General features: G+C 32.6%; 2 protein-coding genes across 5 annotated transcripts; both read right to left on the bottom strand.

The window, feature by feature from the left end:
- Positions 1-1,544: 1,544 nt before the first annotated feature.
- Positions 1,545-5,228, bottom strand: LOC114752003 (protein NRT1/ PTR FAMILY 1.2-like). 2 transcript variants are annotated; one of them, XM_028940719.1, is made up of 5 exons: positions 5,196-5,228; positions 5,010-5,096; positions 4,687-4,904; positions 2,800-3,347; positions 1,545-2,582 (listed from the first exon to the last, which is right to left on the bottom strand). In XM_028940719.1, the coding sequence occupies exons 2-5, from the start codon at positions 5,080-5,082 to the stop codon at positions 1,664-1,666; spliced, it is 1,758 nt and encodes a 585-aa protein (XP_028796552.1). In that variant the 5' UTR covers positions 5,083-5,096; positions 5,196-5,228; the 3' UTR covers positions 1,545-1,663. The 2 variants fall into 2 exon arrangements, with proteins under 2 accessions (XP_028796552.1, XP_028796551.1); XM_028940718.1 differs by having other exon boundaries at positions 5,010-5,221.
- Positions 5,229-9,770: 4,542 nt separating this feature from the next.
- On the bottom strand, positions 9,771-13,007 carry LOC114752004 (probable inactive nicotinamidase At3g16190). 3 transcript variants are annotated; one of them, XM_028940721.1, is made up of 6 exons: positions 12,776-13,007; positions 12,548-12,680; positions 12,048-12,161; positions 11,106-11,340; positions 10,908-11,024; positions 9,771-10,111 (listed from the first exon to the last, which is right to left on the bottom strand). In XM_028940721.1, the coding sequence occupies exons 1-6, from the start codon at positions 12,886-12,888 to the stop codon at positions 10,035-10,037; spliced, it is 789 nt and encodes a 262-aa protein (XP_028796554.1). In that variant the 5' UTR covers positions 12,889-13,007; the 3' UTR covers positions 9,771-10,034. The 3 variants fall into 3 exon arrangements, with proteins under 3 accessions (XP_028796554.1, XP_028796555.1, XP_028796556.1); XM_028940722.1 differs by having other exon boundaries at positions 12,548-12,691; positions 12,796-13,007; XM_028940723.1 differs by having other exon boundaries at positions 12,548-12,691; positions 12,776-12,872.
- Positions 13,008-14,432: the final 1,425 nt, after the last annotated feature.

Below are 14,432 nucleotides of genomic sequence, written 5' to 3'. Positions count from 1 at the left end.
TTTAGGGAAGGCAATACCTATTTATCACAAGTAACTAACTTAACAAACTTTCTTAATTTATTCAAATTATTTAATTAGTTTTTACAATAAGGGCAGAAAGTAGCATATTGAAGACCGTGCGAGAGAAGGGTTGAGATCTTGTGCTTTTTTGTTCCTTATCATCCACGCGTCAACGTTCACATGACATTGTTAACGTGTTCCTGCATTAAGCAATACCGGATTAGCATATGACCTGTCTGCATCATACCCACCCGGCCGCCCGCCCCTTATCAAAGCCGTCCATGATTTTGATTCCAACTTCAGCCAGGTGTACACTACTCACTCTGATATTTAGTACAAGAACTAATCAGGGATTAAAATTTATCATAAATATAAGATTTTAATTTATTTTATTTGTTATATTTATCATTTCTTTCAAATCAATTTATCCAATGTAAAAACTGATATATAAATATATGTATGTATTTTAATGTTATAGAAGGATGCTTTAGGGAGTCAATATTATATTTATTATCATTTATTTATTTATTTGACTTTCCTAATATATTCAAATTAGTTAATTAAGTAGCTCTTATAATAAAGATTAGGGTAGTATATTCTTCCTTTCGGTCCCTAATATCAAAACTGATTGGGAGTTAAATTTGATTCTAAATATAAGACATCTGTCTACTTAAAAATGGGTATTTTAAATAAATCTTGTTATATTTATTATAACTACCTAATTCATTTGACTTGATGGTGTTGCTACAGTGGTGGCGAACTCGTTCTGGAGAAAAAACGTATTAGTAAATCTATTTAAAGTAATTAAAGACCTCTTATTTTAATGAGAGGAGGGAATGTTAACTAATTGAACTTCTTTTTTTCTCGGATTATACTACACATTCCTGCCCTATGCATCTTGCTGTTTTATGTGGCAGATCCATAGACAAGGACAATTTTCGATGTTGCCATAATGTTTGGAGGTGTTACTAATACGAAATTAGTGAAAACAAATTTTTGAGCAAAATTAGTGAAAATAAATTACTCTTATTTAGATGCACGGTGACATAATTTATGAAGTTTTATTTATGGGAAGAAAAAATTACTCCTCCGATTCCAAACCTTTTTTATAATATAAATTACACTATAAAATAAGTTTTATATTTAATACAAGAGGAATATTACTTTGCATTTGGAAGCCTATGAAAGATCAAATAAACAGGCCAGATAAAACTGAAAAACCAGCCCGGATCTCTTATCATTGAAGGTTAACACTATAGGAGTAGGATTAAAGGGTTTGTATTGTCTAAATTTGAGATGCTGTTGATATAATTAAATTTTGGTTATTAGCTGACAGTTTATAGCTATAATTAATTTAGATGACAGGTAAATTAAGCCCTCTCCTTATCATCAACATATCTTTCACAAATAGGCCTTTTTTTACCTTCAAAAGTGTATTCATCTCCAGCATTGAAATTTCATCCATACCACAATCAAGATTATTGATATAAAAGTGAAACTATGCAATATATATATATATATATATATATATATATATGGATGAAGCCTATTCACATCTCTAACTATAAATTTCTAAGGGGAAGGAAACAATCATGGCTATTCGATCTCTGGTTTATTAACCAAGAAACTTTTGGAACTTCTCAACATGTCCATCAATCCTCTCCTATTTGTCCTTTTCATCGTTATCCCCATTTTTTGCTTCAGTAAAGTCTTCCTCCATTGAAGCAATTTCTTCATTTTCTTTCGGTAATTCATCAGAAGTTGGTCCATAAACCCAACTACAAAACAGGTAATACAGCAGATTAACACCACCCATTGTGACAAGAATCCAATAATACCTGTCATAACGACCCCTATTTATATTATCTGAGACCCAGCTCTCTTTTCCTCCTCTTGAAGTTATGTCATCCACAGTGCTGAACACAATGGTGGCCACCAAGTTGCCACCTGCCATTCCCAGCCCAAACAATGACGAGGCAATGCTCGACATGCTCCTTGGAAACTCCGAGTAATAGAACTCTTGTTGGCCTATTGCATTGAATGCTTCTGCTATGCCTGCAAGGCAAAGTTGAGGGAAAAGCCACGCTATGGACATGTCAAGAACTGCGTGAACATCATCAATATGTCCCTCTTCAATGGCTTTTCTTCGCCTTATAGTCTCCACGACTGCTGCAACAATCAATTGGAGAAAGTAGAAGAATAACCCAATTCCCATTCTCTTTTTTGCACCAATCCTAACTGGTTTGCCTCTGATCTTTGATGCTAGAGGAAGGAGGAGACGGTCATAGATACCTACCCACACAAATATTGTGAATATCATGATTACAGTCAATGAGCCTGCTGGGATTTCAAAGCTTGATGTGATATGTCTATTCAAGGATTTGGCTTGGAGCAACGGAAATGAGCCTTGGCTAGCATTAACCGACATCATTATCCCAGTAGACCACAGTGGAATCACTTTCATGATAGCTTTTAGTTCTTCCACTTCCCGTGCAGTACAGAGACTCCATGGATTTGTGGCTGAACCATCTGGGGCTATATCTTTTTCTGGATCTTTGATCAAGCAAGCCTTATTCAGAAACCTGTACAAATAAAGGTGTCACCTAATGTTGCACATTGATTCATGAAGAATGGTATTAAAATATATTAGATTCCCATTTTGACTAAGTGAAGAATGAATTAAAGATAAATAATCTGAAGGTAAGTCCCATTGAAATGGTTAAAGCTATTTTGATAGAAAGACAAGCCTAATATCTACTTAATTCTCTAAAGTCCGATAAATGGGAGTTTTGATATCACCTGAGTTTATCAGATGGAACAAGGACATCAGAGCCCTCCTCATGATGATACCTTCCAGGTGAGTTCTTGGGTGGAAGCTGAAGTTTCCTGTTCTTATACCACGCAGCAACGACACGTGAGAAGCTAGTGATCAAGCTAGCTGTTGGTTTCCGCTTTATATAAAGAGGAGAAGCAAGGAAGAACAAGAAGGTTGATAAGAACATTAGTGCAGCAGGAACTCCAAAACCCAGTTTCCAGCCAAAATGATCTTGGACATAAACTATTGCAGTGAAGGCAATTATGACAGCAGCAGCAGTTGAAGCATAATACCAGCTGAAGAATATTTCTAAGACTCTCTGGTTATTGGGGTTATCCTTTTTGTTCACTTGATCTGCACCAAATGCTAATAAGCAACCCAGCCCACCGGTTCCAATGTTCATGAGAGCAAAGCAAGAGAGTAAGAGAATCATTTGCCCTAAAGTTGCTGGGCTACATATTTCTGTTGCTTGGTTGCAAGGTGGTGGTCTTGCCTGTGGCATCATGGCTGTTAGCCACAAGAGTGTTATTCCCTGTCAATTAGAGAAGAAAACATTACTCAGCAGATTTTGAATGCCAACTCACCCAGCGGGTAATTTAAAGTCTGCACAATACAGTTAGATAAATTATTCAACTTTAATGATGCTATATTAGTGCGTCAAGCCCAAAATCTTGTTCTTGTAGGCCTTATTCTCTATTATACCACATGAAGAATCTCCAGCTTTCCCTGTGTGCTACTATGGAAGTTAATATTTTGTACGATAGAAAGTAAGGTCTTATTTGCTTCAAGTCTTCAGGATTCCTAGGAATAATCTTTCCCATGATGATCATCATACATCCCAATATAAGCATATTTTTTATGATTTTATTCTAATACTACCTCCGGTCCATAATATAATAACCCGTTTGATTTTTATTTTAGTTCTACATATATGATCCCAATTTACTCTGTCTCTCATATTTATCCATTTTTTCTCAATGTGGTCCTTGTAATAATGGGTTTAGGAAAGACAATACTTATTTATTACAAATAACTAACTTAACTAATTTCTTTAATCTATTTAAATTAGTCAACTAGCTCTTATATTAAGGGCCGGAAGTAATACAACATTTGGTGAACCATAAACTTGGGTCTCTCTTGTAGTAATCAGTGAATCATCATTCCTCCTCTCTATTGCGTCATTGTCCTTCTCTTATGAAAATGCAGTTACGGTCGTTATCGTGTTAGTCTATTTTATTCTACTAACAATAAACAATCTGTAAGATCTTACAGATTGTTTAATGTTAGTAGAAAAATGACCTACAGATTGTTCATTGCTAGTAGAAAGTTGACTCGTTGAAGTTATTAGCACAAACTGAGATGATGCAGATTATGACAGACTCAGTCAAAACAGCATCGGTCAACAAATTAATGAAGCATAGTAATGTATTGCAATAATTAATCAATACTACCTCCGGTCTTTAATATAAAACCCCGTTTGACTTTTAGTTTGGTCCTAATTATAAGACTCCAATCCATTTTGTCTCTCATATTTTACATTTTTTCCCAAAATAGTCCTTCTAATAATGATAGTTTTAACCAACACAATTAATTAGCAAGGATATTTTAGGAATGACAACACTTGTTTGTTACAAATAACTAACTTAACTTACTTCTTTAATTTCCTCAAATTAGTCAATTGGGCCTTATAATTAGAACCGGAGGTAGTATATATTTTGCAGTAGTCAAATCATTGTGCTATATATTTAGCGGGATTCCATCACTTCCTTACTATGTATTGCAATAATTAAACAGTGAAAGAGCAAGATACACTTGTGAACTGAACTTCGCTTCTTCCTTAAAGAGAAAACGAAGGGGAAAAGGAAGAATACCAGGAAAGTGAAGACAGAACCTAAGCCAACAGCGAGGAACCGACCCAGATAAGAATCACCGAGAAAAGCACCGACCAAAGGGGTGAAATTTCCAGCAGCAGAGGATAATAAGAGTATCCTTGTGGCTGCGGCTATATGAAGTCCGTAACCCCCCATCAAATACAGAACCATGTTCGGCCCAATCCCTAAGCTCGCCACCTTGGCAAGTGCCTCATTTGCTGCAACATTATGAACCAAAACCAGATTATGCCACAGAAATTAATAATGTAACAAAACCAGTAAATATGTTGTTTGGAAATGAATGGATTGGAGCAAAGTAATACCTATAATGAAGGGCATAGTGATGAAGCCACCTTTGTGTCTCTGGGTTTGAGAAAGCAGAGGAGGACGAGCCATTGTTCCGCCTTCACCTGAAGAAGAACAAGAAGAAGAACCCATGGCTTCCATCTCCGTTATAGAAGAGACAAGGAAAAAAAAGTGACAAAGTGGGAAAAAGCAGAGAACTTTACGTGCAGAGGACGATGATTATTTCAGGGATTTATGCCATGATCCATTTGGGTTTGAAGAGGTGTTGATTGAAAGATATAGGCCTGAGGTGAGACTCAAAACTGATACCAGTAATGCACTGTATGGTCCCTAAAGAAACAGTCCAAACATATCATCTTTTCTGTAGTTCAAGGGAGAAAAGAAGGGAAAAAGTGAAACTAATTGAACAAAAAGTGGGAAACGCTTGAAAGATGACATGGGGATGACAATTTTTTCTCTGTGGACACACAATGTAAGTGTGCGAAGATTGTACAGAGAATCAGGTCTCAGATTAAACTGTAATTAAACATTTAAATCTTAAATGTTACTCTCAATTTATAATTGACTTTTTTTCCCAACTGTAATGGATATTTGCAACTTTTTTAAAAAAGATTAAGAACTTAACTATTATTAATTCGTTATTTTTGGGCTTAAATATGGTACTAGTATTGATTTGAAGATATGTTGATTAATGCCCTTTTATGGTATTGTGTTTTCATGGCATGCCTAGCAGGCCAGCACATAAGGGGGGAAGTAGGTCCCACGTTGCTTTCGGTAAATTGTCTGGACGTTGCGCTTTGCCGCTTTTGTTTCACACTGGACTACGTGGATCTCTCTTCTCTTAATGAGGATGTATCTTTCTATTAATATAAAGCAGCTTAATTAATTTAGAAAAATTAATGGAATTAAATAAATTATTTTATTATAACATATGTGATATAATATCTTAAAATACTTACATAATATTATTTGATTATAAGTTATTTATAAATGAGATAACTTAGTTTTAAAAAAAATGACAAGCATGAATAATAAAATGAATTAATGTCTTGCATATAAAATTAAAACCAATTCTTTAGCTAAGGTGAGCATGGGATTACTTGGTTTTCTATTGCATCATAGTCTTAAAAAATGAATCACCAATAGTTTTATTACTCTAATGAGGTGTTTGGATGTAAACCAAACCATGATTTTAAAAATATTTTTACGGTTTATGAAATAAATATGTAGAGAAATTTATCTCATTTTACAGAAAAATACTTTTTAGAAAACTTTTAAACATTTTCAAACACCTTCCTAAATGAAATAATTTCAATCAGGGCTTCAAATAATGCGCCCACAATTCCACAAACTCTGTGCTCATGGTTCCACATTAAGCAGTGCGTACTTGCTTAAACCTCTGCAGCTGGTTCGCTGAACCGCTCGTGCTACTCGAGTTCTCTTATTTTATTCATTCTTTTGTCAGATTCATTTATTACTTTTTAGGCCTCAGTCATGATCATTTAGTGCTCTGTTCCCGGTAACGTTTTTCGTTTTGTTTTCTTATCAATTAGTACCTCTGATTCTGTTTATAAAATCTTATTTATAATTTATAAATAAAATTTTATAAATAGGACTAGAGATACTGCATGCTCAAAAGTTTAAAACTTGTTACCAATAGTACCCGATATGTCTGCAGTTGGTAGAAAAGAAAAATCAATTTGCTTACAATGTTATGTGTCTTTTTTAATTATTGTTTAAATTTTGTATTTTATGGTTTAAGAAAAATATATTACTCATGTGGTTCTTACTATAAACCCTAATTAATTAATTCAAGTAGACTAAAAATGTTAGTTAAATTAGCTAACAAGTTATACTTTTTCTAAAACATTCTAATCATCTTTCTTAATTTCTTCGTTCTATTGCCTATTTGATTATTGTTGAAAGAATATTAATAGGGTTAATTTAAGAAAAAATTGATAAATATATAAAATAAGTCTTCCATATAAGACCAACATCAACTCTTAATTTAGGCCATATATTAAAAATCAAATGAATATTACTAATTTTTATGTAATCTGTATATTAATCAGTTCTACCTAATACCGAGTCTGCTAGCAAATAGGTTGGCCCTTTTTTTCCTTTAATGTAATACATTGACTTATTTAAATGCTTATACATATTTCACGTAAATTGAGATAGTATTCTTTTTACATACCTCATATTTTGTAAATCATAATTGAAAATGAGCCTCTTACCATTGAGTTATGTAGCTAAAATTTTGGACCACTTTGTTTAGAGTTTAGACAATCGACTAGCTTCACTCTTGTTTTCATCTCCTTTCATACTCCCTCTAGTCCCTACCACAAAAGGTTGTCATGAATAAAATTTTGATCCTTATTATAAGGAGTTAACAAGGTCATTGATAAATCTTTTCCTAATTTATCCCCAATTACAAATTATTACTATCTCCGGTTTTTATAACAACTTGTTTGTCTTTTATTTTTATCCTAATTATATGATTTTAATTCACTTTGTCTTTTATATTTATTTATTTTTTAAAAGTAGTCTTTGTAATAACAATAGTTCTATCCAATACACTTGATTAATAAAAATATTTTAGGAAAGATAATACATATGTATTACAAATAACGAATTTAACTAATTTTCTTAAATCGAAATAATCAACTAGTTCTTATATTAAGGATCGAGGGTAATATTACTCATGTAAATAACTTTTCAATAACTCGTCGAAATTTGTTATGAGTATAGGTTTGAAAAATTGTATACTTTCGGTGTACATTTTATGATAGAACTATCATTTCTTAGTCTGTGTGAATTAGTTTGTTAACCCTTTATAATAAGGACCAAAGGGAGTATAATTTGTCAATTTGACATATGAAATTAATATTAATAGAAAATAATACTCCTCTAATTCTTAATATAAAGTTAACTTTGTAATGCAATTTATACTATAAAATTAGTCTTATACCAAGGACTGGAGGGAATACTATTTATAACTCAAACAATACATTTATTTTTTTAGAAAAACGTGTCAAATTTTCAATCAAAATATTTATGATATTTGCTTCATTTAGAGAGTGATACAATTGTTTGCAAGAAAATTGTTCTTTTTTGTATTTTACTAAAAACTACTGAATTAAAGTGTAAATTTGTTCTAAAAATTTTTACTCAAAAACTTTGGATATCCATAAGTTTGTTTTGGGAATAAATTTGTCATAAAAGTTTAAAATCTTGGTAATATTACCCTTTACTATAAAAAAACTAACGTTGACCGTTAAAATGTTAATATTTTTAAGGGTATAAGATAATTTTGCTACGGTTTTAAACTTCTGAGGCATATTTGCTCTCAAACAAATTCCAAATACCCAACACTCTTGAATGAAAAATTTTCAAAACAAATTTACACCTTAATCAAAAAATGTTATATTTTGGTAAACCTAGTAATAAGAATATCAACTCCATTGTTATTTCTATCAATATTATAGTCTCTAAAATATTATCTTTGAAAGATCATCCTGTGCTATTACTGCATACTGTTGATACTGATCAAACTATTATTGGAGAAGCATTCCAAGGAAAGAAAAAACAATTGTGCATTAATTTTTGCTGAAGCCTGTTTGGGAGAACTGCTGAAGTATCTAGATTTGTGATCAAAAGCTATCAGAAACGTACGTTTACAATAAGCTCGCATAAGGAGCTTATTGAAATGAAAACCGAGCTTATTGGACTGTTGGACATGTCATATGGGTTTTGTTTTTCTCACTCCTCTTCATTATTTCCAATCAGAAAAGGTCTCTCGTGTAATATTCTCTCAACCTCTGGATATATTTAAAATATTTTTTATGATTTCTTTAAACTTTAAAATTTAATTTACTCATTAAATCTCACTTTTTCATATTAAATTAATTTAAATTCATTGTATTATATAAATTTATTTTTTAATCATGTTTCACTTTATATTTAAAATATTTTTTATAATTTCTCTAAAGTTTTAAAATTTAATTCACTCATTAAATTTCACTTTTTCCTATTAAATTAATTTAAATTTATTGTACTATGTAAAATCATTTTTTTAATCATATTTGATTATTTATTAAAATTCATACCCATTTTGATAATCTAACAAACAAACTTACTTTACTTCACATTTTGACACCAAAACATTTGATTCAAATGCCAAACGATGCTTTCTCAAAAAATGTAGTGTTTGGTTTAACGTTTATACAATCTGACTTTTGGATCTCAAATGGACTTATGAAAAAAGCTAATCAATCCTGCTTTTACCGGTGGGATGTAACAGTACAGTGGAAAGGTAGCATTATTTAATTTCTTTTTAATAATAAATTAATTTCTTTATTTTAAATGATTTTATTTTCAATATTTTTTTGACAATTGTCATATTATATACATTTGATATTAAATATGTGATACCTCCGGTACCTAATACGAGAACTAGTTAATTAATTTGGAAAAACTAAGAAAGTTAAATTAGTTATTTATAATAAATAGTTGTTTTATATTTAGAATCAAATTTAATGTCAAACGAACTCTTATATTAAGAATTGGAGATAGTATTACTTAATAAAATTCATATGCTTTTTGTTCATTTTGCATATAAACTAACTTTTTCATTAGTCATCCAAACAAGTTTTAATTTCTCAAACTGACTTTTTTACAAAATCTAATCCAAACATAAATCACATTATCCTATCTGACTTTTGTAAAAATCACATTAAAAAAAAGTTACTTCTCCCACCGTTAATTCAAACACACCCTTAATTACAATCTAAATAACTTTTTACTAATCTCACTTCTACAAACTGATTTTTTTAAACTCCAATCCAAAACACAATTCACTTTACTCAATTTAACTTTTACTCAAACTCACTTTTTTAAAAGTCAAATTGAAAATAAGCTACTTTTTCTACTGGCATTAGGTTGAGCAATGCATGCGTTTCATTTGGCTTCACTGTTTGTCACACTGAAGACATCAAAGCCTAAGCGTCTGAGATATCCCACAGTTGCATGCTCCACACAGATCAAGCTTCATACATATTGCTCCATTCTTGTAATGTTGGGGTTGCAACTCCAATATTTTTCATGTCAAATAGGTTGGCTGAAAACAAAGAAAGACATTGGCCATTGCCCATTATGAAGATCTAGTGATGTAAACTTTGATTATCACAGAGTCTTTTAGGGGGGAAATTAAAAGAAAAAATAAATTGACTAAAGGGCATCTACAATCTACAACACAAAGGTATATAATGATACATGAAGGAATATTCACAAGGGGAAGGGTAGCATCCCAGAATGCAACTATGTTCTTTCTCACAGGCATACCACTGGATCATGACTTTCTCCAAGTTAAAATCAATTTTAATGGGTCCTGATCAATAGATATTAGATGTATAAGCTATTGACTGCATTATACAGCTGCAAAAACAAATAATTTCCCCTGAAATTCGAACTATATTGACCATAAAACACAAATCAACCAACCCTTGCAATAGTGAGCAACTCATTGATAAGACATACATGTCCCTCATTCGTGATCCTTGGAGAAGCGAGTGCAAAATGTGTAGAAGTGAAACGGGAAGTTTTCAAGAAACATTGACGTATAGGCAAGAATTAGGCCATAGTGCAAATATGGCTATAGTCATGCTTATTACAACAGTAATAAAAACCCGATCCTTAGCCAGAAAGTTTAGATGAATATCACAAGACACACAATTTTATCATTCTTGAATGGATTCAATAAAACACACATATAGTAGAGCTTAAAAGGAAATTGTTCTGGCCACAGTATTTTCATAAGTAAATGTTGTAAAGAAGGATTTCAACTATCTTTGATAGTTATCCCAAATAAATTTTCAGCCAATTGCAAGTCTCTTAAGCAAGTGAAAAGGACGTACCATGATGGATCTCAGGTGTGGCAGCAGCAGTGGCATCAACAATAACAGTTACAGGTTGATAGTCCAATGCTACAGCGTCATATACCGTCTGCCTGATGCAATTTGGAGTTTGAACACCTAAGAATAGTAATTTGAGAATTCAATATATGCACGCATAAAAGCATAAATAAATTCGGTTTGTTGGGTTGAACTTTTCACCAGTGACCACTAGACTATTGATCCCTGCTCCTTGAAGGAATGAATGAAGATGTGTAGCAAAAAATGCACTAAACCTAGTCTTCACCAACTTATAATCCCCTTCTTTAATTACCAAGCCATCAACTAATTCTGCACCTTCACTTCCCTTGATAGCTGGTCCGACTACCCCTGCTCCATATAAATGCCGTCGGAAGAGTTCAACATCTCTTCCTAAGGGATCGTGTTCACGTACAACCTGGAAACATTTTGCGGAAGCACCTCAAAACAAGTAATGCCTTTGGACCTTCAAATATAAAATTTGTTGACCTAACTATGAGTGCAAATAATAAACTGCTTGACAAGTATGTTTCTTTGGAACCTTTATGTTAGTTGCTCTAATAAAATGGAGCAACTTTACCCAAGAAGAAAGGAAATTTGAAAATTAATAACACAATGAAAGATACATGTCTCTTCAATTTTCTTTACTTATACAGACTCTATTTTTTTCAGTAATAAGAGATTATACAGACTCTTCAAGAGAGATGGAAACAAACATCAGCTAAGCAAATGTGCAAAACTGCTGACAGCAGTGCAGGGTATTTATAAGCTAACATGTATTGGGAAGTAAATACACGAATTATAAAACTCATTTCACAACTTTGCCTTTTTCATTTCTTCACTATTCCAACTATATATACCTTTCCTGGAAACTTCACTCAGCATTCAGGCTTCCACCAACTAAACAATTAATTCATAGCAAGGCTTGTTTCGTGAAAAAATTTCCATTTACATGCGAACCATTATCCCTCCTTCATTCCCCATAGAACATTCTGATTGGATGTTCAAATCTCTCAGGTTAACATATTGTAAATTTGTATCTTCATTATCACAGCCATAAACAACACAGTTCATCGGGTCAAAACGAAATGGCAAGAATGAAAAGTGGGCATGAATTGTGCTTACCCAAACTATGAGCATACCATGCTGCCTAGCAACTTCGACAGCCTTAACGACATTGGGGACTATCGCTTTGCCTCCTTTAACTACCACGGGGCGGCCATCTTCTATAAAGTCTCTCTGCAATAACCAAGCCCAGAGAAACTTTACTTTCGCCAAGATTCAATTATTATGTCTCATCCGTCTCACATACATTCTAGTTTGATCCTTTAAAAGTCCTTAATTTGGTCTCCAGGTACTAGTTAAAAGAGAACGGAGAGTAAGACAGAAATTTGATCCCACAGGCTAACTTCCACCAGCGTGTTTTCAATTTTGCTAGCACTCATATTGAAACTCCCCACATGCATAGCTTTTAATTTAGCAGAATTGGAGGCAAACAAGATAAAAATTTGTAGGACTAGAAAGACCCGTCACAAGCATGCATTTCGCATACAGAAGTATAATTTACACTTTGTTCAGATTAATACTACGAGGTAAGGCCTGAGTGAGGAGTGATAAGAGCATACCTGCATGTCGATGACAAGAAGAGCCGTGTTAGCCCACTTATCTGCCATTTCCAAAGGCGCAGCCTTTTGAAACTCGAGATTTGAGCGCAGAGACGAATTCCTCAAGGGATTGGGTTTACTATAGATGAGCCCACTGCACAGGCACTTGAAGCAAAAACCGAAATTAGTAAGTATATATATCACTAAGCAGTCGAAATTAGAGAAAACAGAGTGAAGAGAAGGAAATACCCAGAACGAGAATCGGGTACACTGAATTTCAGAGATGAAAAGGGCGTGAGCTTGCAGTGCGGGGGAAAACAAGATGACCCAGAAAAGGATGGGTAGGTTTTAAGCGTGGCCATCTCCTGTAACTCTCCGCGTTCCTCTTCTGATTTTGCTTTCTTCCTTTTGATTTGTTGATTTTTCAATTCTGCCAATCAACACAACCTGTTTGCCTCCCGTGTTTGGTGCCTTGAATTGGCAATTGAGAATTGCCGTGGCAGTGATAATAGATTAATAGCGAGTCCAAACATTCATGGAGGTCAGAAATGGAAATCAATGTTTTCTCACCATTTTCTGCCAACATTTTTAAAAATCAAACCATATTAAGAATCTTAAAATCATCTGGACTGGATCCATGAACATAGTGAAGAAGCGGAGAAACAAAATACCATATCATCGTTGGAAAGAATAATTAGTGTGCCCATTGGAATTGGGCTAATAACAAGCAAAATTACAAGTTCAAATTTCTCTTATAAATACTTCTGTAAGACATTTTTTGTGGTGTTAAAACCTTTCTAATAAGTAGGTTTTTTTTCCTTAAATTTGAACTTGTGTTTTCTTCTTTGCAGAATTAAAACGACTTACTATTTCAACTAATAATCTGTTGATAAAATTTTTTTTTTAAGAGAGTTTAAGAGCAATTGTGGGCTACGGCTTATGTTCACAGATTTTGGGCTTCATATGAACGAGCCCAAATATATTTAACGTCTCGCTCATTGGATTTGCTGTTTAAACAAGGAGGCTTCCGGCTTTGACCCATTTTAACGTCTTTTTTTTCGTTTAATCTCTCAAATAGTTTTTAATATAAAAGTTAATTTAATTTTTAATTAGATTTTAGATATAAAATCTCAATTTACTTTATCTTTCATATTTATCTATTTTTTCAAAGTAATCCTTATAATAGTTACACATGTTAAATGTTTAAATAGTGGTTTTAATTAATACACATGCTTAGCAAAGATATTTTAAAAGATACAACACATATTTATTACAAATTACTAATTTAACTACTTTTTTAATCTCTTCAAATTATTCAACTAGGTCCTATACTAAATATTAGATAGAGTATAATTACCACAAAATTTCATAATAAGGAAGCAACATAAAATTGTTGTCATTTCATGCACCATAATTTATCATTACAGACTGCTTATAAGAATTTTTAATAATTACATTCTTTTTTAATAATTGTAGTATCTCAGTAATTTTTTTCCTTAAAAAAAGCGTTACATGAAATTTTCAACACTTATTGCGCACGGAATAATTTTATTGATGAAAAACATATTTTGACAATTGATTTGAGATGACAAGTTTTACAATAATATTGCGAAATGAGAACAAAATCATGGCAAGGATTATACCAAAATAATATTTTAATCGCAAATGAATCGAAAAAGAAAATTAAAAAAAAAAAGTCAAGAAGACCTATTTCAATTGGGGTGTGGAATTAGTCACCAAGCACTAGAAAAGTGACACCACTTTGAAAGCACTTAAAGGAATCAAAAAGGAAAAAACATAGTAATTTCCTTTGCGTGCTTAAAATTTCTTTGTATGTGCGCAATTACATATTATTTCAATTTGTCGCAAGCATTGGTTAGCAGGGAAATAATGCAATCACAAACAA

Source organism: Neltuma alba, unplaced genomic scaffold (genome assembly GCF_004799145.2).
Source record: "Neltuma alba isolate B1F8T4 unplaced genomic scaffold, ASM479914v2 tig00007209_pilon, whole genome shotgun sequence".
Taxonomy (NCBI): Eukaryota; Viridiplantae; Streptophyta; class Magnoliopsida; order Fabales; family Fabaceae; genus Neltuma; species Neltuma alba.
This window is presented reverse-complemented; position numbering and strand designations above follow the sequence as displayed.

What these genes read in the sequence shown, in the direction of transcription:
- LOC114752003 (XM_028940718.1), bottom strand. Translation starts at nt 5,133, where the DNA reads ATGGAAGCCATGGGTTCTTCTTCTTGTTCTTCTTCAGGTGAAGGCGGA. An exon ending in CACTATGCCCTTCATTATAG is followed by an intron (nt 4,905 to 5,009) that starts GTATTACTTTGC and finishes ATAATGTTGCAG; the next exon opens with CAAATGAGGCACTTGCCAAG. An exon ending in GTTCCATCTGATAAACTCAG is followed by an intron (nt 2,583 to 2,799) that starts GTGATATCAAAA and finishes TTATTTGTACAG; the next exon opens with GTTTCTGAATAAGGCTTGCT.
- LOC114752004 (XM_028940721.1), bottom strand. Translation starts at nt 12,888, where the DNA reads ATGGCCACGCTTAAAACCTACCCATCCTTTTCTGGGTCATCTTGTTTT. An exon ending in TTCTTGTCATCGACATGCAG is followed by an intron (nt 12,162 to 12,547) that starts GTATGCTCTTAT and finishes TGGTTATTGCAG; the next exon opens with AGAGACTTTATAGAAGATGG. An exon ending in CAATAGTCTAGTGGTCACTG is followed by an intron (nt 11,025 to 11,105) that starts GTGAAAAGTTCA and finishes TACTATTCTTAG; the next exon opens with GTGTTCAAACTCCAAATTGC.